This window comes from Hyaena hyaena, unplaced genomic scaffold (genome assembly GCF_003009895.1).
Source record: "Hyaena hyaena isolate Hyena2069 unplaced genomic scaffold, ASM300989v1 scaffold_82, whole genome shotgun sequence".
NCBI lineage: Eukaryota > Metazoa > Chordata > Mammalia > Carnivora > Hyaenidae > Hyaena > Hyaena hyaena.
Window position 1 is genome coordinate 2,403,090 of NW_024080713.1, and position 22,740 is coordinate 2,425,829.

General features: G+C 46.2%; 2 protein-coding genes across 6 annotated transcripts in view; one reads left to right on the forward strand and one right to left on the reverse strand.

Moving 5' to 3' along the window:
• Window positions 1–4,695, reverse strand: part of SLC37A3 (solute carrier family 37 member 3) — a 66,742-nt gene extending 62,047 nt beyond the window's left edge. For 2 of the 5 annotated variants that reach the window (XM_039234036.1, XM_039234031.1), the window contains exon 1: window positions 4,620–4,695. The gene's annotated coding sequence lies outside the window, so the exon portion shown is untranslated. Of the gene's footprint in view, window positions 1–1,588; window positions 1,827–3,939; window positions 4,245–4,619 lie in introns of those variants that run through there. The other 3 variants (XM_039234033.1, XM_039234035.1, XM_039234034.1) reach the window with 3 other exon arrangements.
• A 5,031-nt stretch (window positions 4,696–9,726) lies between these two features.
• RAB19 (RAB19, member RAS oncogene family) lies at window positions 9,727–20,653 on the forward strand. Its single transcript, XM_039234065.1, has 4 exons — window positions 9,727–9,806; window positions 11,947–12,170; window positions 15,579–15,762; window positions 19,443–20,653. The coding sequence occupies exons 2-4, from the start codon at window positions 11,970–11,972 to the stop codon at window positions 19,706–19,708; spliced, it is 651 nt and encodes a 216-aa protein (XP_039089996.1). The 5' UTR covers window positions 9,727–9,806; window positions 11,947–11,969; the 3' UTR covers window positions 19,709–20,653.
• The last annotated feature ends 2,087 nt before the right edge of the window (window positions 20,654–22,740 follow it).

A 22,740-nucleotide genomic window follows, 5' to 3' on the forward strand; every position in this document is an offset into this window, starting at 1 on the left:
CTGACTTACAATCTATCCAACTCCCTCCTGGGCCTTTTTCTGGCTTGCCTGCCTCTGTCCCCCTACCCTGTACCCAAGCCGTTGTGTTTTGCCAGAGAAAAATCACACAGGCAGGCTGATTTCACTTTTTGAGATTCAAAACCACAAACCTCAAAGGACATGCAATACTGGCCAGCATGACTCCACTTCCCTCATGATTTTGCTCTCTCAACCTCTGAGACAACAATTCCACGCTTCTCTCTTTAAAGCTCCGGCACCCCTCTCTGTCGTCTAACACGATGGCTCTGTGTCGACGGCGCCCAGAACCATGGCTCTGACTCGGACCCTCCAGAGTCCCCAACAGTACAGCCAACCATCCCCCCTGATACACCCCACGTACCTGGAGCAAGATGCTTCATTTCCTCCCCCAGGGCCCCCACCTCATAAATGATACTCCCATTCCTCCAAGTTGCCCAAGGTAACCAGAACTTACCCTTCATTTTTCCTTTTCTCTCTCTCAGCCTGCACTTCCAACCCCTTACTAATCACCTCCCAAATACATCCCGAAGCATTCCTCCCCTCCATCCCCACTGCCAGCACCAAGATTAACCGCCCATCTCCCTCCAAGCCCGCCCCAAAGTCTTCTGCAGGGTTTCGCCATTTCCACATCTACCTGCCCCCCCAACTCATTCTCCACACATCGGCCAGAACAGATCTTAAGACATAAATCTGCTCTCCCATCCTCTGCTTAAAACACACTGAGAGCTTCCCAGGACTCAGATAAAAATACAGAACAATTTGCCATGACCTTCAAAGCCTGAATACCCCACTCCTCTGCAGTAAACTGGAAGGCTAAGGGGTGGAGAGCAGTGGCATGGACAGCTGTGGTTGGCAACAGGAAGCTAAGCATAAAGGAGGTGACCGCCTGAGCAATGCCTTCTGAGAGACTGGGGTTTGTTTTTGTTTTTGTTTTTAATTGTTTTATTGATTGTCAATAGGTCACACGTGCATAAGACAGAAAGTTCAAAAGACATCGAAGGGGTGGATAGAGTGATGTCTCCCTCTCTGATCTCATCAGCTGTGCTCTGGCTGGTTTCTTCTGCATCCCTGCACAACCTATACCCGTGCATATACTCCAGGCAGAGCCCCTCACACTCACACATACACAAAGGAGCATACGACACACGGTGTTCTGCCCCGTTTTCTTCTCTTCACTTATCAGTGGTTGGAGATCTGTCCATATCTGCACCCACAGCGTTACCACATTCCAATCTCTCACCGGATACCTGGGTGCTTCCCCATCCTCTGCCACCATGAAGCTAACCACACGTCGACACAGCGAGGAGCTAGCCCGTTTCCTTCCCCCTACCCTGTCCAGTGCCACACCTCCACACCCGCCACAACCTCCCCACACCTAATTCCTGTCTGTCCGTGAGCCCTTCCTTGCTTGGGGTCTTCGCGTTTGCTGTTCCCCTGCCTGAAATGCCTTTCTCCTGGTTCTGTGCAAATGGCTTGCTCCTTCCTCTCCTTGGCTCATCCTCAAGTCTTCTCCCTCAGTGGTGCGCCCCAATCGGCCCATCTACAACGGCTGGGGCCGTTACTCAGTTACCTGTCTCCTCTCTTGTCTCTGCTTCCTCCCTTCACAGCACTGCTGCCAAGGTATCCGCTTCAGCGGTTTACACGTGTGCTATTCATCTATCAGCTCCACAAAGCGGTGGCCTCATCTGCCTTTAGTCCACGGCTAGATCTCTGGCACCTAGCAGAGCCTTTAGAATGATCCGTAAAGATTTTGAGCACGAATGAATTCTTTGACCGTAACCAACACCAAATACATCCAAAGCACCAGGCACTGTGCTGGGCACTTGCCCTGCATTCCTGTATTTAGTTCTCACATCTTATCAATAAAAGAAAGCAAATTTTATAAAGTAATTATCTCTTAACAGATGAAGTGAGCATTCAAACCCAGACCTGACTGTAGTCTCTGTGTTTTACTATATAAGGAAAAAGGCTAAAAATATCTGAAGTTGGGTAAAACACAGCAATTAGAAATAGCTCACCTTAAGCTTAGAAGTATAAATCCTGAATGGCGAAAAAAAAACCCACATTCTTAGTAACAGTGGTTACACCAATACTATACTCAAATGAGAAGAACATTAGATGAGCAATTACTTCACGCTTCAGACTTCAGTTTTTACATTTGCAAAGTAAAAAGATTATGTGCACTAAAATATAAAAGGTAGCTGGAAGAGTAATGAAGGCACAGCTGAGTTCAAAGATTTTTGACAGTATTGTGTGTGTTGTAATTTAGCACCTCAATGCTTGACACTTACACAAGAATCTTTTTCATTCAACATTATCTCACTTGAAGCCATTTAACTGTACCACATAAGTCTTTTCACTCAAAACTCAAGTTTTCTGTAATTTTTCTCTCTTCTTAAATTGTTTCATTACCGCAGATGTAAAATACCTAACACTCAGCTGTAAAATTCTCTGGTCTTATTCCAGGCTTCCCAAAACTACATTCTTCCTGCCTCTTTTAAACATATTCCAAAGACAACTAGTTTTCAAGATAAAAATCATTCCCTCGCAGGGGGCCTGGAGGGTACAGTAAGTGGAACATGTGACTCTTGATCTTGGGCCCTGGGTTCGAGTCCCACATTGTGGGGTAAATTGTACTTAAAAACAACAACAAATTTTCCTTCTCCTAAACAAGATTCATACTCCACGGTCATTGCTGTGACATTTCATTTTATCCGTAAACAAAACAGAACCTTCAATAATACACTGGTTTCCGACGTCTAGAGAGAAATAAGGCATTGCACTGACTTTAATTTTATAAAATTACTGTTTTGGGGTCATTTTCTGATGAAAACGAAAGGCCAGGGTGTTTGGGTGGCTCAGTCCATTAAGTATCCGACTTCAGCTGAGGTCATGATCTCACAGTTCATGAGTTTGAGCCCCACATAGGGCTCTGTGCTGTCAGCAAGGAGCCTGCTTCAGATCCTATGTCTTGCGCCCTCTGACCCTCCTCTGCGCTCTCTTGCTCTCTCTCGCTCTCTCTCTCAAAAACATTTTTTTAAAAAAGGAAATGAAAGGTCAACACATGAATATGGTCTTTGAAACCACATGTGACCCACAAAAAGGCATTAAATTGGCAGTGGAACCATAAATTCCCCACTTAATTAACTTCTCTGAGCCTCAATTTCCTCATTTAAGAATTAATAGATTTATGGGGCGCCTGGGTGGCTTAGTCGGTTAAGCGTCCGACTTTCGCTTAGGTCATGATCTCGCAGTTCGTGGGTTCGAGCCCCGCGTCAGGCTCTGTCCTGACAGCCAGCTCAGAGCCTGGAGCCTCTTTTAGAGTCTGTGACTCCCTCTCTCTCTGACCCTCCCCTACTCATGCTGTCTCTCTCTCTCTCTCTCTCTCTCTCTTAGAAATAAATAAAAAATATTTTAAAAAAATTAAAAAAATTAAAAAATTTAAAAAAAAAAAGATTTATGTGGTACAGCTACCTGGGTAGCTCAGTCAGTTAAGCACCCAGCTCTTGGATGCAGCTCAGGTCACGATCTCATGATTCATGAGTTCAAGCCTCGCATCAGGTTCGGCAAAGACAGCATGCAGCCTGCTTGGGATGGTGTTTCTCTCTCTCTCTCTCTCTCTCTCTCTCTCTCACACACACACACACACACACACACACACAATCTCATGATTCGTGAGTTCAAGCCTCACATCGGGTTCTGCAAGGACAGCGTGGAGCCTGCTTGGGATGGGCGCTCTCTCTCTCTCTCTCCCTCCACCTCCCCCACTTGTGTTGTCTCTCTCTCTCAAAATAAATAAACTTTAAAAAAGAAAAGAATTAAATGAGGTAATTTTAGAGAGTTCCTAATATCGGAACATCCAACATATGGCAAAGGAAGACAGTGAAGACGGGCGGCAATCAGGCTTCAGATTTCACTTACCCCAGGAACATACTTTTCTCCCTAGAAGCACTCAGTAAGAAGTCACCATGAGATCATCTACAATCTCATACTTCAGGAAACACCAAAACCCCCGTGGACACATTCCCATTATCCCCTGTTAAAAGTGAGAACAGACAGACCACATTCTGCAAAATAAGAATACTGAGGGAATGACGAATACGCAATGTGACCAAATTCCTTGACTGAGGCCATAGTACTTAGCAGAATACAAAACCCGGTTTTTCCATTAAGGCTCCCTCCCTCTTTGGCCTCAAGGCATCTTTTCCAAAAGCCTTCCTTCGCAGCCTACCTGGAAAGCATCCCTTCACCCGGTCTAAACTGCAGCCCTTTTCCTGGACCAGAGCCCTCCTGGCGCGCGGCCCGGCCGACTCCCCGCGGGGGCCCTGCCGGGGTCCTCGCCGGCCCCGCCCGGCCCCGCACGCCGGAGACCCAGGAGCTGGGCCCCGGCCGGAGGGGAGCGGCGACCCCCCGCCCGGCCCTGGGCGCCACCCCCCCCCCCACCCCCGGCCCCAACACCCGCACCTTCCCATCGCCCTCCCGGCCCCGGGAAGCCCCTCGGACCACCCTCGCGGGCGGCGCCCGCACACGTCGCCCCGAGCCGCGCCGCGGCTCGCGCACCCGAGACCCCCGCCGTAATCGCCGCGCTTCGGCCCACCGACCCGCTCGCGCCGCTCCGCCGCCTGCAGCCCGTCGGCCCCGCCGCCACCTCACCCGCAGCTCCGCAGCCAGAGTTTCCGGACGCTCACGTGACCCGCCCCTCCCGGAGGCATGCTGGGAGTTGTAGTCCGAGCGCGCTGCTTCACCTGCGGGACGCCTAGGTAGCACCGAGAGCGACAGGGAGGACGGGGGAGGCCTCGGCGAACCTGGCTGTTGGGCTGGGGGTCGGATGACGGCCAGGAGTGTAAACTGGAAAAAAGGCAGGGAGAGAGAGATAACATCTAATCTGGGCAGAATTGCTATACAGGTCATCTTTCCTTTTCAGAAAAACTTATGCTCTTTGTTTGTATGGAAAGTAACATGCTGCTAAGTTTGCTCCTGACCAGCCATAAAGGCATAAATTTAGATTTTTGTTTAAATTAATTAAACGCAGGGGCGCCTGGGTGGCTTAGTCAGTTAAGCGTCAGACTTTCGCTTAGGTCATGATCTCGCGGTTCGTGGGTTCGAGCCCCGCGTCGGGCTCTGTGCTGACTGCCAGCTCAGAGCCTGGAGCCTGTTTCAGAGTCTGTGACTCCCTCTCTCTCTGACCCTCCCCTGCTCACGCTGTCTCTCTCTCTCCTAGAAATAAATAAAAATATAAAAAATAAAAAATAAGTTAAACGCAGTGGCCCACGCAGACAGGGCCATTAATCTGCCTCTGCCATTCACCTTCTGCACTCCACCCCACCCACCCAAACAAATAAATGAGTGTTAAGATCCTGACAGCCTCAAGCCAAAATTAAAGGCCTTAGGAGGCAGGACTTAGAATTGGAGCCTTCTAGCCTCTTGGGTTCTTTCACCTGTTGGGCAAATATAATGTTTTTTTAAAATCTGCCAACCAAGGGGCGCCTGGGTGGCTTCGTCGGTTAAGCGTCCGACTTTCGCTTAGGTCATGATCCCGCGGTTCGTGGGTTCGAGCCCCCCGTCGGGCTCTGTGCTGACTGCCAGCTCGGAGCCTGGAGCCTGTTTCAGAGTCTGACTCCCTCTCTCTCTGACCCTCCCCTGCTCACGCTGTCTCTCTCTCTCTCTTTCTCTCTCTCCTAGAAATAAGTAAAACATTAAAAATTTTTTAAAAAAATAAAAATAAAAATAAATTAAAAAAAAATCTGCCAACCAAGAGGATTTCTCCACAAAGATAGAAAAAGACGGCAGTTTTACTACCAGATAAACATTAAACCAGAATGTGATGCTCATCACAAGCCATGAGCTGACAGATTGCAAAGACAGAAAGGACTCTCTCCCGGGTACGCCCAAGCAGATTCAACCCTTTACATGCATGTTCTCAAGATAAACAGTCACTAGCCATCAACTAAGAAGACTTGATGGGAACTTTCATCACGTATAGTTGGTAGACTTTATCAGGGTAATTGGGGAGACTGCCTGAATGGGCTTATCCAAAGGAGAGACAAACTTCTCCTATCTTTAGGACAAGAGATAGCGCTGCAAATTGGAGCAAGGTGCCCACAAAAGTTAGGCTTTTAGCCTCTCTGGAACTAGGAAACTGGAGCCCTCTCTCCCAGCATGGCTCTATTTTAAAAGACGGCTCCCAGGTCCTGGAAAGGTTCTTTTTTTTTTTTTTTTTTTTCATTTTTTTTTAATGTTTTATTTATTTCTAGGAGAGAGAGAGAGAGAGACAGCATGAGCAGGGGAGGGTCAGAGAGAGAGGGAGTCACAGACCGAAACANTATTTCTAGGAGAGAGAGAGAGAGAGACAGCATGAGCAGGGGAGGGTCAGAGAGAGAGGGAGTCACAGACCGAAACAGGCTCCAGGCTCTGAGCTAGCAGCCAGCACAGAGCCCAACGCGGGGCTCGAACCCACAAACCGCGAGATCATGACCTAAGAGAAAGTCGGACGCTTAGCCGACTAAGCCACCCAGGCGCCCCGGAAAGGTTCTTGATATGAGGGTGACAAGAAGTGAGCCATTATGAAGCTATACATCTGTTTGAAAAGGACAAAGCAAGAAAAGAGCAGGGTGGAAGTGTGAGTTCTTATTTTCTCTCTTCCCTTATTTCCGAAAGAGAGTTAAACCTCTTATTTTCAATTTGGATTTGCTCTTACACATAGCAGTTGTAGTTCTGTTCCCAGCCATCTGAAAGCATGGCTGGGAAAATGTGATATCGGGGTGAGCAAAACCAAATCGGCCAAACATTTCACTTTTATTTTTTAAAATATTTTGTGGAAGGGCCCCTGGCCGGCTCAGGTGGTGGAGTGTTCAACTCTTGATCTTGAGGTTATGAGTTCGAGCCCCACACTGGGTGTAGAGATTACTTAAAAGTAAAATCTTGGGGTTCCTGGGTGGCTCAGTTGGTTAAGTGACCAACTTTGACTCAGGTCATGATCTTACGGTTCGTGGGTTCAAGCCCTGCATCAGGCTCTGTGCTGACCGCTCAGATCCTGGAGCCTGCTTCAGATTCTGTGCCTCCCTCTCTCTCTCTCTGCCCCTCCTCCACTCACCTCTGTCTGTCTCTCTCTCTCAAAAATAAATAAACATTTTAAAAAGTTTAAAGAGAAATAAAAGCTTAAGGAGTGCCTGGCTGGCTCAGTCAGAAGAGCATGTGACCCTTGATCTTAGGGTCATGAATTCAAGTCCCATTTAGGTGTAGAGATTACTTAAATTACACACATACACACACAGTGTTCAGCCTTTAAAAGGAAGGAGGGGCGCCTGGGTGGCTCAGTCGGTTAAGCATCCAACTTCAGCTCAGGTCATGATCTCACGGTTCGTGGGTTCGAGCCCCACATCGGGCTCTGTGCTGACAGCTAGCTCAGAGCCTGGAGCCTGTTTTGGATTCTGTGTCTACCTCTCCCTCTGACCCTCCTCTGTTCATGCTATCTCTCTCTCAGAAATAAATTTTTAAAAAAACATTTAAAAATTTTAAAAGGACTGAAATTCTGACATATGCTACAACATAGATGAGCCTTGAGAACATTATCCCAAATGAAATAAGCCAGGCACAAAAGGACAAATATTGTATGATTCTGTTTACATGAAGTGCCTAGAGTAATCAAACTCATAGGCAGAGGAAGTCGAATAGTGGGTTGCAGAGGCTGAGCGGGAAGAGAAATGGAACTTAGTGTTTAAGGGGCAGTTTCAGTTGGGAATGATGCACAAGTTCTGGAGATGGATAGTAGTGATGAATGCACAACAGTGTGAATATATTTAGTGTCCTTACAAGTGGCTAAAATGTGTGTATGCGTGTGCATATATGTATGTATCTGTGTGCAGAGGGTGTGGATAAGATAAGTATATAACCTGTGTCACCACCACTCGGTCAAGAAATCCACACCATGCTCTCTGAACTTCTAGTCACGTTGGTGGGGAGGGTCTGGTGGAGAGGGGTCAGAGAGGGAGAGGTAGAATCTCTCTATTCTTAACTTCCATAACCACCTAGACATCTTACTATTTGATTTCTACTTCTAGATGTTCTCCAAGTACTGGGTCTGACTCAGCTGACTTTTTTTTCTTTCCGAATAACCATAACCAGAAGAAGAAACCATTTTGACACCTAACGTCATTGACAGTAACATCGAACAGGTTTTATTTCCTGCCTCCTACCCATACACGGTGGTGAATCTTGACCTGTGTTTCATTTTCAATTCACAGACATATGACAGTGGCTCTCAAAGTGACAATGTGCAGCAGCAGCAGCTGGCAGTATCTTTTGTTTTCTTGCTCTAACTGCCGCATTGGGTTTGTCTTACTCAAAAAGAGAGATTCCTGAAAAGTGATGTGTAAATGGAATATGGGGTAAGATAAATTATAATGTAAAGGTTTCCTGAAGGAATCATAGAAAGAAATGTTCTTGATAGTGAATAAATTGTCCTCTGTTTCAGTGTTTCTCAATCTTTTTAGGCCTCAACCCACAGTAAGAAATACATTTTATGGGAGGTGCATGGGTGGCTTAGTGGGTTAAGCGTCTGACTTTGGCTTCGGTCGTGATCTCGCCATACATGAGTTCCAACCCACGTCGGGCTCTGTGCTGACAGCTCAGATTCTGTGTCATTCCCTCTCTCCCTCTCTCTCTCTACCCCTACTCCCCCTTCTCAAAAATAAAGCATTTAAAAATTTTTAAAATATGTTTAAAAAAAGAAATACATTTTACATCAGCCCAGTACATACATGCATGTATACAACTGGCCCAAACATTGCACAAAACAGTACTTATCCTTACTGCGTGACTGCATGAGATATATTCTGAAATTTCGTCCTAGTTTCTTCTGTAAAAATGCTGGTTGCAACCCACAAAAATTGATTTCATGACTCATTAATAGATCTCAACCCCCAGCTTGAAAACACTATACCAATTTAAATATTTTATCGATCTGGATGTTTCAGTTTTGCACATGGTAGCTAACTGCCTACACCTTGCATTCTACATCATGGAGAAAACCTAGTCCCTAAGATCTGTGAGGTGGTGAGGGGGAAAAAAGTAAGGAAAACTTACCTCAGTTTTTGGCTTCTACTGCCAGGAGGAGACTGATAAAGTCTAGATCTTCTCAGACCTAGAAATTAACCTTTGTTGTGTGGTGGATATTTTGAGGGAGGAGAAACAAAATTTTTTTTCCAGCTCTTTCTTTCCGTGCAAATTCAAAGTTGTTTTGGTTTTTTAATCTTCTTTTTGGATCACCTCCTTTCTCTCGATTGCTCCTCAGAATGCTCTGCAAGTCCACAAAACAAAGGACTCAAGATCCAGATCTGTGTTCTCCTTGACATTGCCCTTCTCTCATACAGCCACCCCCCCCACCCCCGCCAAACAAGGGACCCAAGGAAAAGTGGGGGGCCAGGGCTGCAAAGGGCAAGTGCGGAGACGGAAGTAAAGTGGGAGGCTGAATAGGTAGAGGCTGAGTTAACCGGCCCGTCCTTTCCGTTTGACTCTGCTCGGGACGGATGTTGGCCCGGAGGCTGACTCTGCACGCGGTGTGCTGGCCAGCGCCTCGCCTTTGCGCTTTGGACCCAACGGCGCGCGCGAGCGGCCGGGCTCAGGTGCGGTGGGAGGGCTTGCGCTTTCCTTTCACTTTCTCAGGTCGCCAAACCTGACACCTGGGGACGGAACTACAGCTCCCACCACGCCAGGGAGGCAGGAGGGCCGAAGAGGAAAGCTCGGAGAAGTAAACATTGCCGGCTGGCAGGGGTGAGAGAGCAAGCCAGGTAAGCAACAGGTGAACCAGAGAGGTGGGGGTTGCAGGATGCGGGATGGAGGGCATCCGCGGGGCCAGGGACCAGGGGACACCGCTCACTCCTCCTTGCTCCTCCTTGCGGGGCCCCAGGCTTAGGTGAAGAGCCCTTCTGTGGAAACCCAGAGGACGTACTTGGGGAAAGGGGATCAAGGAAGCAAGATTCCAGCTCAAGTGACAGTGATATGACACCGGAAGTAGAACGGCCTTCTTTATTTGAAAAGCCAGAAGGAAAAAAGAAAGTGGTTTCATTGTGGCTTTTGTCTGCTGGATCATTTAGCTGAGGGTGATTTCAGAGGCGTCCAAGAGAGGAATGGGGTCCTTCTTCATCCATTTAAAGCTCGGGGTTTTCACATGCAGATTATGAATCCGTGTGCTTTTCAATGTGTGTGATGATACAGACTTGTCCTTTTCAGACTTTAGAGAAAACTCAAAACTAACTGGAAGTACATGGAGAAGGGGGCCATAAGGCAGGAACAATTTGAAGCGGGTTAAGTTTAATCGTCCAATGAGATCAGGTTTCATGCATTTTTACGAAACGTTGGAGGAGGAGACCCAACACAGCATGATGTTTAGAACAGTTGAAAGGACGGGGGATATTTGCCTTGAGGGGAGACGCTTGCTGCTTCAAATATCTGAGGGGCCGTCATGTGGAATAGGAACCTGCCAAGTCCGGGCACAGCATGAAGGTCAACGGATGGGAACCCCAGAGAGAGAGTTCAACCCCATCCAAGTTAGAGCTGAGCATGCCAAATGGACTTTTTCAGAAGGCAGTACCTTCCTTGGGATCAATGATAGTAAGTATAGGTAGATATTTAAGCAGAAATGCTGAAGTGGGAATCAAGTTTCAGGTGAGGGATGTCGATCAGCGCTTCCAACCTGGATGGTCATCAGAATCACCTGGGGAGTGTGTGCCTCTGTGTGTGTGTGTGTGTGTGTGTGTGTGTGTGTGCGCGCGCGCGCGCACGCTTAACTATATTTAGCAGAACTGGGATGGGCTCCAGGAATATATATTTTTAATTATCTCCTCCATATAGTTCTAACATAATCAATTAGCTTAGGAAACACTGTCATTAGAAACTTTTAAGTTGTTTTTTTCAGTCTGTAGTAAAATATGCTATAAACACTTAAAAAACCATAGTTTTCATTTTGGTTGTTTTTTTTAGTTTATTTATTCTTTTTTTAAAAAATTTTTTAACGTTTTATTTATTTTTGAGAGAGAGATAGAGACAGCGTGAGCAGGGGAGGGTCAGAGAAAGAGGTAGACACAGAATCCGAAACAGGCTCCAGGCTTCGAGCTATCAGCACAGAGCCCGACGTGGGGCTCGAACCCACGAACCGCCAAGATCATGACCCGAGCCGAAGTCAGACACTCAACCTACTGAGCCACACAGGCGCCCCATTTAGTTTATCTATTCTTAAGTAATCTTTTATGCCCAACATAGGACTTGAATTCCTAACCCTGAGATCAAGAGTCGCATGCTCTACCAACCGAGCCAGCCAGGTGCCCTGCATAGTTTTCCTTGTGAAATCATCTGAAAATCCTAATTTCCTGGCCAAGAAAACAAGAAGAAAAGGCCATGTCACTCTTCCCCAAACTGACCTCCATGTCAAATCTCGTCCACCCTTGTTGGAGGTTGCCTGGACGTCTGTCTTCCATAGCTGGGAGCGTTGCTCCCCATGCGAAGTGGGGACAGCATGACATCCAGGCATGTCCCCGACTGATGAATGGCAGCAGAACACTCCCGTAGGCCTCTCCCTCTGCCACCCTCCTGCTCTCGGCACTTGATGGAGTGTGGGGCACTTGGTCTCATGACTAAGATTTCAGTCAAATCGTGTCATCTCAAGTGTTGCCTTTGTGCTGGGCCCAAAAGAGAATGGCAGCAAAACCTCTTCATTGTAATGTCAACCCACGGAGGGCAGGTGTGGGCTTGTGGGGAGGGGCAGCTCCCTTGTCCCTGACCAGTAATGAATGTCCTTCCCCCACAATGCTAGTGCCATGAAAGCAAGAAGCTCCCTTTCCCTTGTCCTGTCCTGCATCCCGAGTCCCTGGCTCCTGACAGAACAGTGCCGAGCTCACTAAAGAGAGGCTGAATTCCTTCTTTTCTTCCCAGGTCTGTTCTAGGTGGCGAGAGCCATGCAATTCTCCAGCGCATCCAGGGCAGCAGATGAGAATTTTGACTATTTGTTCAAGATTATCCTCGTTGGGGATTCCAATGTGGGGAAGACGTGTGTGGTGCAGCATTTCAAATCTGGGGTCTACACAGAGACACAGCAGAACACGATCGGGGTGGATTTCACTGTGCGCTCCCTTGAGATCGATGGCAAGAAAGTGAAGGTCAGAAGGGCATGGGGTTCGCGCCACCTCTTTTGGCTAGAGTTCTGAACAGTGCAACACGTGCCTGAGGAATGAAAGATTTAAATATAAAATGTGAACTCATAAGAGTACCAGAAAAAAAAAATTAGAATATTTATTATTGTGGAATGGGGAAAACAGCCTTTTTAAAAAATTTTCTGGGGCGCCTGGGTGGCTTAGTCGGTTAAGCGTCCGACTTTCGCTTGGGTCATGATCTCACGGTTCGTGGGTTCAAGCCCCGCGTCGGGCTCTGTGCTGACTGCCAGCTCAGAGCCTGGAGCCTGTTTCAGTCTGTGACTCCCTCTCTCTCTGACCCTCCCCTGCTCACGCTGTCTCTCTCTCTCTCTCCTAGAAATAAATAAAAAAAAAATAAAAAAATAAAAAAAATAAAAAAAAATAAAAAATTTTCTTTTTAGAAAGAGAGGGTGCACCTGCAAGCAGGGAAGAGGGGCAGAGGGAGAGAGAGATAATCATATGCAACCTCCATGCTGAGCACAGAGCCCAATGTGGGGTTCAATCCCATGACTCTGGGATCATGAGTTGAGCCAAAACCAAGAGTCTGACCCTCAAACAACTGAGCCACCCAGGCACCTTGGATATCAGCCTTTTAAGACAAGAATCCGGAAGCCATAAAGGAAAAAACTGTTCAATCAGACATACCTAAAGGCCAAATTTATACATCTCTATGTAATGATATAAAGGTCAAAGTGCCGAGTGTGGAGTCAGCTTAAGATACTCTCTCTCTCTCCCCTTTTGCCCCTCTCTCCCCTCTAAAGTAAAACACTAGGGAGCACCTGGGTGGCTCAGTTGGTTAAGCATCTGACTTCAGCTCAGGTCGTGATCTCATGGTTTGCGCGTTCAAGCCCTGCGTTGGACTCTGTGCTGACAGCTGGGAGCCTGGTGGCTGCTTCAGATTCTGTATCTCCCTCTCTCTCTGCCCCTTCCCCACTTGTGTTCTCTCTCTCAAAAAATAAAAATTAAAAATTTAAAAGAAAATAATAATAAAAATAAAGGCCAAATTTATACATCCACAAAAATACCATAAGTAAAGTCAAAAGATGCATAACAAACTAGAAAGAAGTATTTGCAAATATGTGACTGACAAAGGGCTAATTTCTTTAATGTGAAAACAGGGCCCCAATAAATATCTAAGAAAAAGACCAATAACTAAATACAAAAAATAAGCAATCCACAGACTGGACACAAATGCCATTTCGTAAGTTCAATAAGAACTAGCTTAAAAATTTAGGTCAAGATGTAAAGGTGCCCATCCCTACTCATAAGTTAAAAAGTGCAAATTCGAATAAGAGTGGGACATTACCTTTTACCCATTTGATTAGAGAAGATCAGAAAGTGTTGGTGAAAATGTAAAGCATGATCTTGTTTGGGATCTTGATTAAAAACAATGGTAAAGACATTTTGGAGACAATCAGGAAAATTGCAATGTGGTCAGGTACTGGATGATACAAAAGGGTTATTGAGAAGTTGAACGGCAACAATTTGTGGCCTTGTGCTCATGTAAGAAAATTTTTGAGAGAGAGATAGAGAATGGGGGGAGGCGGGGCAGAGAAAGAGGGAGACTGAGAATCCCAAGCAGGCTGTGCTGTCAGCACAGAGTCCTACGCAGGGCCCGAACTCACAAAACGGGAGATCATGACCTGAGCCAAAATCAAGAGTCAGATGCTTAACCAACTGAGCCATCCAGGTGCCCAAAACTGTCCACTTCTGATACAAATGAATGACATAAAGTCTGGGATCCACTTTAAAAGAAATCAAAGAACTCAACAGAAGGAGCTGGATGAAGCAAGAGTGGTGAAATCTTGGTAATTATTGAGTCTGGATGATGGATATAGGAAGGTTCGTTGTTTTGTTCTCTCTAGTTTGGGACATGTTTGCAAACCTTCTTTAAAAAATACATTTCAGGGGCGCCTGGGTGGCTTAGTCAGTTAAGTGTCCGACTTTTGCTTAGGTCATGATCTCGCGGTTCGTGGGTTCAAGCCCCGCATCAGGCTCTGTGCTGCCAGCTCAGAGCCTGGGGCCTATTTCAGAGTCTGTGTCTCCCTCTCTCTCTGACCCTCCCCTGCTCACGCTGTCTCTCTCTCTCTCTCTCTCTCATAGAAATAAAAATTAAAAAAAATAAATAAAAAATAAATAAATAAAAAATACATTTCAAGAAAAAAAATACATTTCATAGGGGCCCCTGGCTGGTTCAGTCAGTAGAGCATGTGACGCTTGATCTCAGGGTCACGAGTTCAAGCTCCACATTGGGTGTAGAGCTTACTTACTGGGAAAAAAAAAAAAAAAGTTAATTAATTAAATAATACATTTTCTAAATAGTTTGAGTGAACAAACAAGTACCCTTAGACACTGTGGAGGGTGTGCCAATGGGTGCCTCTGCTTGGGTTGATAATTGCAAATGCATTATTATAAGGATACTTTTTTTTTTTTTTTAAATGTTTTATTTATTTTTGACAGAGCACAAGCAAGGGAGGAACAGAGAGAAAGAAAGAGAGATCTGAAGCAGGCTTTGTGCTGACAGTAGTGAGCCTGATGTGGGGCTTGAACTCACGAGCCAGGGGATCATGACCTGACCCGAAGTCAGATGCTCAACTGACTGAGCTATCCAGGTGCCCCATAAGGATACTTTTTAAAAATATATAATTTATTGTCAAATTGGCTAACATACAATGTGTAAAGTGTGCTCTTGGTTTTTGAGGTAGATTCCCATGGTTCATCACTTCCATACAGCACCCAGTGCTCATCCCAACAAGTGCCCTCCTCAGTGCCCATCACCCATTTCCCCTTCTCCCCCAAGGATACTCTTAAATGTAAACAGCTGAGTGGTCCTTTAAAATCAGAACAGTTTGGGGCGCCTGGGTGACTTTGTTCAGTGTCCAACTCTTGATTTCAGCTTGGGGCATGATCTCACAGTTCATGAGTTAGAGATTGTGGAGCCTCCTTGGGATTCTCGGTCTTTCTCTGCCGCAGCCTCCCCTGCTCGCTCTCTCTTAAATAAACTTTTTGAGAAATAAATAAAATCAGACCAGTTCAGCCAATGCTATCACCTTGAGTGATAGCAACAAGCAGTTTCAAAAGATAAACCCCAAAGTCTAAATGAAGGGATGACAGAGGTAAAAAGGTCAAGAACACCAAACCCAAAACACTGGATCCACCTGTTTGTAGGTGGGGACGCCCGAACCTGAGAGCGCATCCAAATTACCCTGGGGAGCAAACGGAAACACTGACTCCTGCGCCCCACGCCAGACCTGCTGATTTTGGGTATCTCAAAGTGAGACCCAGAAAACTGCCTTTTTCGGACAACTTAGGTGGGCAAGTTCCCATCAGACATGGGAACTCGTGATGTGGACCCCCTTCTCTGCCCCTCTCCAGATGCAAGTGTGGGACACTGCAGGCCAGGAGCGGTTCCGGACCATAACGCAAAGCTACTACCGCAGCGCCCATGCGGCCATCATCGCCTATGACCTCACCCGACGTCCCACCTTCGAGTCTGTTCCTCACTGGATCCACGAGATAGAAAAATATGGCGCGGCGAACTTGGTCATTATGCTGATTGGTATGCTGTTTTCAAAGCATTTAGCTTTTTATTCCAGCCCCCGCCCGCTGATGCTCAGGTTTTTGGGTGTTTTTGATGTCAACAGCACATGAAATCACGAGTGCAGGGGTGGACAGGACCTCAGAAAGTGTTTGGCCCACAACGTCCCATCAGATTCACCTGAGAATGGGGTGAATGGGGGTCGGCGGGATGGGAGGTGAATTTGCTAATAATACAGATTCCAAGGCCCCTCCCTAGAGTGTCTCATTCTGGAGACCTGGGATGGGGCCCCGGCTTCTAGACGAAGGCATACCCTTCATACTGATTTGATGCAAATGTGTATAGACCACACAGAAAATACTCTGTAGTTCGAGGTTCACAATATCAGATGGCTCCAGATTCACAAGAGAGCCACTCAGACACATGTGGCTGACTGCACCCAGGAATAACTCCTTACATCTGCTAAGATCCTAGCAAATCCTAGCAACAAAACACCATCAGAATTAACAGGGATGCAAGGCGCAGACCAGACTCCAAGCTTAGGGACAGCCACTCCTACAACATCCCTTCCCCCACCTAGGGGCTCTCACATTTTTCTTCTAGAAGCAGGTGCTTGGGTGACTCAGTCAAGCATCCACCTCTAGCTCAGGTCATGATCTCACGGTTTGTGAGTTCGTGAGTTCGAGCCCTGCATTGGGCTCTGTGCTTACAGCTCAGAGCCTGGAGCCTGCTTCAGATTCTGTGTGTCCCTCTCTCTCAAAAATGAATAAATGTTAAAAAAAAAAAAAAAAAAGAGGTGAGCTGAGATCAAGAGCCAGACCTTTAACTGACTGAGCTACCCAGGCACCCCTAGACATTCTTAATTTCGATCCATCAATATTTTCCTTAAGATTGTTTCATTGTGTCCTATTTAGTAAATCTGCTAATCAAAGTCATCAAGATATTCAGTCTTTTGAAACAAGTTGTCTGTCTTCCTTTCTTCCTCTCTTTCAATTGATTGTGGCTTTTACATTTAGATCTATCATCCACCCATAACTTATTCTGGTGTATTATGAGAAGTATGGGCCAAAATTTGTAATTTTTCATATAAAGATCCAATTGCCCCAGTGCTATTTACTAAAAGGGCAGCCATTCCCACTGCTCTGGTACCATCTTTATTTTTTTTTTATTATTTTTTTTAATGTTTTATTTATTGGGAGAGAGAGAGAGACAGCGTGAGCAAGGGAGGGTCAGAGAGAGAGGGAGTCACAGACTGAAACAGGCTCCAGGCTCTGAGCTGGCAGTCAGCACAGAGCCCGACGCAGGGCTCGAACCCACGAACCGCGAGATCATGACCTAAGCGAAAGTCGGACGCTCAACCAACTAAGCCACCCAGGCGCCCCTCTGATACCATCTTTCTGTAAAAGGTGCATATATTGGTGCATGCTTGTTTTTTATTCCATTCTATTGATCTATTTCATGCATTCTCTTGTGGGGGCAAAGTGCCTTAGACATTGCAACAGCTTGTATCCTTCCAAAGGGCTAGATATACAGTGTATCTAAATTTGATACTAAATTTTCATGGGATCTATATACAAATGTTCATAGCAGCTCTATTCATAATTAACCAAAAACTAGAATCAACTTCATTTCTTCAAATGGGAGGATGGATGGCTGAACTCTGGTCCATTTATATCATGAACTATTACTCAGCAGTAAAAGGGATAAATTACCAATACAGCCTTGGATGGACCTCAAGGGGATTATGCAGAGTGAAAAAAAGCCAATCTCTAAAGGTGATATCCTGTATGATGCCATCTATAGAATATTGCTGAAATAACAAAATTGTAGAGAGATTAGTGGTTACCAGGGTTGGGGGTTAGATGGGATGGAAGGTTATAAAGCGGTGGCAGGAAGGGGAACTTCGTGGGACGGAACCACTGTGTACCTTGGCTGCAGTGGTGGTAACACATGATGAAATTGCATGTAATTATACATGCGCGCACCCACACAAAGGAAGGGACCCTATAACTGGTGACATCTGAGTAAGCTGTGGGTTGCACCAGTGTGAATTTCCTGATTTTGAAGTTGTGCTATAGTTACAAAAGAGGACCCATGGGGAAACTGGCTGAAAGGTACCTGGGCCTCCCTGAAGGCGCTCCTCCAACAACCAGAGTTGAGGGGCACCTGGGTGGCTCAGTCAGTTAAGTGTCAGGCTTTGGCTCAGGTCATGATCTTGTGGTTCGTGAGTTCCAGCCCCGCGTCGGGACCTGTGCCGACAGCTCAGAGCCTAGAGCTTACTTCAGATTGTGTCTTCCTCTCTGCCTCTCCCCGCTTGTTCTGTGTCTTTCTCAAAAATGAATAAACATTTTTAAAAAATTAAGTTTAAAGGTTTTCATGATGGGGAGGGGTAATTACGAGAAAAAAGGGTCTAGAAAGACTCCTTTATGGGAAACAGGTTGAGATACATTAGCCTCACCTGTCTTTTTTTTTTTTTAATTTATTTTTGAGGGAGAGAGAGAGACAGTGTGAGCAGTGGAGGGTCAGAGAGAGAGGGAGACACAGAATCTGAAGCAGGCTCTAGGCTTTGAGCTAACTGTCAGCACAGAGCCCAACGCAGGGCTCAAATCCACTAACAGTGAGATCATGACTTGAGCTGAAATCGAACACTTAACCAACTGAGCCACCCTGGTGCCCTGAGCCTCGCCTATCTTAAGTACTGTAGCTTTGTAAGAAAACCTGATGTTTGGTAAAACAAATCCTGTAGGAAGACAATTTTACCTTTAGATTCCTGCCTCAGAGAACTCAAAGTCCAATGATTAAATGAATATAGGGGCTGGAGTAGAGAAGGCAGAGATGGGTCACTCTTCCTTCTACCACCATGCTTGCAAAACCCCTCACTGGATTTTCTGGGGTGATAGAGAATGTCCTATATCCTGAGGGGAAGGTGTTTACAGAACGTAAACGTTTTTTGAAACTCATGAACTGCACACTAACGTCTGCAGCAGGTTGTATGTAAGGTGTAGCTAAATCCTACGTTATTCATTCCACACCTTCAATTCAGCAAATCGTAACTCGCAATCTCCTCAGCTAGACCAGGGCCATCCGGCAGCATCCAATGCTTTGTGGTTTAGAAAAGAGAGGGAAAAGAGAAATGAGATTTGGGGCACTTAGGTGACTCAGTCGGTTAAGTGTCTGATTTCGGCTCAGCTCGTGATCTCAGTCTGAGTTTTGAGCCTTGCATTGGGCTCTCTGTCGTCAGTGCAGAGCCCCCTTCGGATCCTCTGACCCCTACTCTCTCTGCCTATCCCCTGCTATCTCTCTAAAATAAACAATAGAAGAAAAAAGAAACAAGATTTGAAGGAGAGAAGACCCCCTCTGGCAGTCTTTAGGCTGTTTAGACTTCGAAGGAATGACAGTCCCTTCCTAGAACACAGAGCCTCCACCTGTCCCTGCCAATAAAATGCACCCCCCCCCAGCCTTTCTCACAGCTCCTGAAATTCTTGACAATGACTGAAGACAGTGGCTGTTTCCATACATTGGTGGTTTCATTTTCAGTTAGCCTGCCCACAGGTGCTATTTATGAATGCATGCATGCATGCTGTATATATTGCCAAACTAAAATGTTTCTCTTAAGGTTCATTAAAAAACAAAAACAAAACAAAACAACCAGCTTCAGTTCCTCAGTGGAATATTTGCTTCTCTCTCTCCCTCCCTCCCAGGGAACAAGTGTGACCTGTGGGAAAAACGCCATGTCCTGTTTGAAGATGCCTGCACTCTGGCTGAGAAATACGGCCTCCTTGCTGTTTTGGAAACCTCGGCTAAGGAGTCTAAGAACATAGATGAGGTCTTTGTGCTGATGGCCCGGGAGCTGATCGCCCGCAACAGCCTGCACTTGTTTGGCGAGAGCACCCTGAATGACCTGGCCCTGGATTCCAGGCCGGTTCTCATGGCCCAGGGGCCGAAGAAGACCCACTGCACGTGCTGAATATGCCCTGCGGGCCAGCTGCGCCCCCACCCCCCACCCTCGGCGCCTGATGTCTGAAACCAAAAGTATCATGTTGTCAGCCCCTAGCATCTCAGACTGATGCAGACTCGCCCCTGATTAACATCCCCCCAGCCCCCGGGGATGGGGAGCACCGTTGCCTGATTCACACCAGAGGCCATACTGCATACTCTGAGGAAGAGGACGCCACTGTTTCTTGGATTCTGCCTAGGGCTTGAGGCACAGGGGAGGACAGGCTCTGCTCTTTTTCAGCCTTGAATTTTGCCTCCCCAACCCTTCAACCGTTTCCTACTGAATTCTGCTTCTCACTCAAAGAAGAGGGTAGTGAAGGAAAGAAGAAAGGAGAATAATTCAGAGAGGGGAGAGGATGTTTAGAACATTCCAGAGCAGTTTAGAGCAGCTCTGGCATGGAAGGATGGGAAAAAAGCCTGCGGCGATAAACCAGAATGCTGCGGACATTCACACGTCAGGTCTTTTGCTTGGGGGACAAAGCCTTTGACATAAAGATCAATACTGTTTTGCCAAATGGTCAAGAGCCACGTGATGGAGACAGAATTGGATCCCGTACTATCCCAGTTAGACAGACTGGACCACCCTCCTAGAATGTGGCAGATGCCTACAGTTTCCTTTCTAAAATACCAGATCATCTGCTGGATAAAATCTCACTTCTGAATTGAAACTAAATGGGTTCATGGGTGAATTTCAAGACCATATCGACCTCACGGTGTGGCCCCTGTGAGTGCCTGTGAGAGATAAGCATTCTCCTGTCAAAGTCAGGAGACAATCGTAATAATCTTGTTTTGTAATGATAAGAGCCACAGGGCTGGTACAGCCACGACGATGGCTCTGAACAAGGAAAGGTCCGTGGTGGCTCACTGTGGCACTGGCCACAGGCTGAGACCAACACAAAACAGCCACTGGCCACATGTGGCTACTCTGAACTTAGATTATTTCTAAGTGTAAAACACAAACCAGATTTTGAAGACTTAGTGCAAAAAAAGTATAAAGTATCTTACAATAACTTTATATTGATTATATTTTGAAATATTTTAGATATCATAGGTTAAATAAGTAGATTATTAATGTTTCACTTTTTTTCTTAACTTTTTAAATATGGCTACTAGTGGCCTGGGTGGCTCAGTTATGCATCCACCTCCGGCTCAGGTCATGATCTTGTGGTTCAGGAGTTTGAGCCCCACGTTGAGCTCTGTGCTGTCAGCACAAAGCCCACTTTAGATAATCTGTCCCTCCCTCTCTCTACCCCTCCTCCACTCATATTCTCTCTCTCAAAAATAAACAAACATTGGGAAAAAAATGTGGCTACTAAAATACCTGAAACTACGTAAGTGGCGTACACCACACTATCTATTGGACGGTACAATAAAGCATGCTTCTCAAAGTGTAGTTCACCAACCAGACGTAGGAGGGGATGCTCATTGCAGATTCCTGAGGCTGATCTGCGGAATTGGAATCTGTTCAGGAATGCTCATTCACCCAAGCTTGCTGGCTGATTCCTGTGCTGAAACTTTTGAACTGCTACTGTACACGGGATGGGGGCGGGGGGGGGGGGGGGTTAGGAGTAAGATCGCCGAGAATTAATCACATTTTAATTCATTCCAATATATATTTGTTGTTGAATGAACCCACCTACATTTAGGAACCATGAANCTATCTATTGGACGGTACAATAAAGCATGCTTCTCAAAGTGTAGTTCACCAACCAGACGTAGGAGGGGATGCTCATTGCAGATTCCTGAGGCTGATCTGCGGAATTGGAATCTGTTCAGGAATGCTCATTCACCCAAGCTTGCTGGCTGATTCCTGTGCTGAAACTTTTGAACTGCTACTGTACACGGGATGGGGGCGGGGGGGGGGGGGACGGTTAGGAGTAAGATCGCCGAGAATTAATCACATTTTAATTCATTCCAATATATATTTGTTGTTGAATGAACCCACCTACATTTAGGAACCATGAAGGAAATCTAGTTATATGCCAGAGAATAAATGCATCCACGCAGATTAATCGGTTTCATCTGCATATTATTGTTCTAAAGGAAGGGTTAGGGACAGCTGAATCTCAGGACTAGATCTGGACCAAGCCACAGCATGATTTTCCCAGGAGGCAAGAAACAGTCATTAAGGAAGGTGAGGAAAATTGAATAGATCAGTGGAGAGTGGGCAAGAAAAAAAGAGGCTGAGCAAAATGGGAGAACAATGTCTCACACAAATTTGCCTTTATTTCCCTGCACATCAGTCTCAGAGCTCTCATCGGCTTCTCGGGCTAGGTGCCCTAGGGATTATACGGGGCTAAAACATTCCTACTGGCGGGGCAGACGCATGAGAACAAGGCCACCTGAACACCAGCAACCTGTAATTAGTCAGCCCGGCTTCTGTCAAAATTAGAGTGCTTTAATCGAAACCCTCCAGTCCACTTGAAAGGAGCTTGAATGAGTATCTGGAGTGGAGCAGCGTCACTGGACACGGGCGCACAAAGGTCCGCTCTGAGGAGCAGCACAGACTTTTCTGGAGCTTGGCACAGCATCCTCACTGGCACGGGGAAGCCAGTGCAGGCAGGTTCCCCTTCACAGCTGTGGACCAGGAAGGCTGTGTTACCAAAATCTGGTATTTTCTCGCATCCCCCAAGTTGTACAGTTGGTAATAAGTGAGTTATAGGAAATCAAGTTCTAAGAGGGACATTTTAGAAGAATAAAAAGATTACAAACGTCTTGATATTTTGTCTGCCCATCTCAAGTACATCTGCATGTGTGAAGAAATCTTTCAGTTAATATTTCATCGTTCATACACGGTTCCTGACTCTCTTCCCCATTTTGCTACTGAAAAGGTCCACTAGTAGTAATAGGAATATTACTGTAATAGCATTAATAATAGCAAACACATATAGCAATTACGGTGTGCCCAACACTGTACCATACGGACTCAGTGAATCCTGTCTACTGTCTTGTGGGTGTTATTTATAATTCCTGGTATTTTTTTAAGTTGAAAAAATTTTTTAA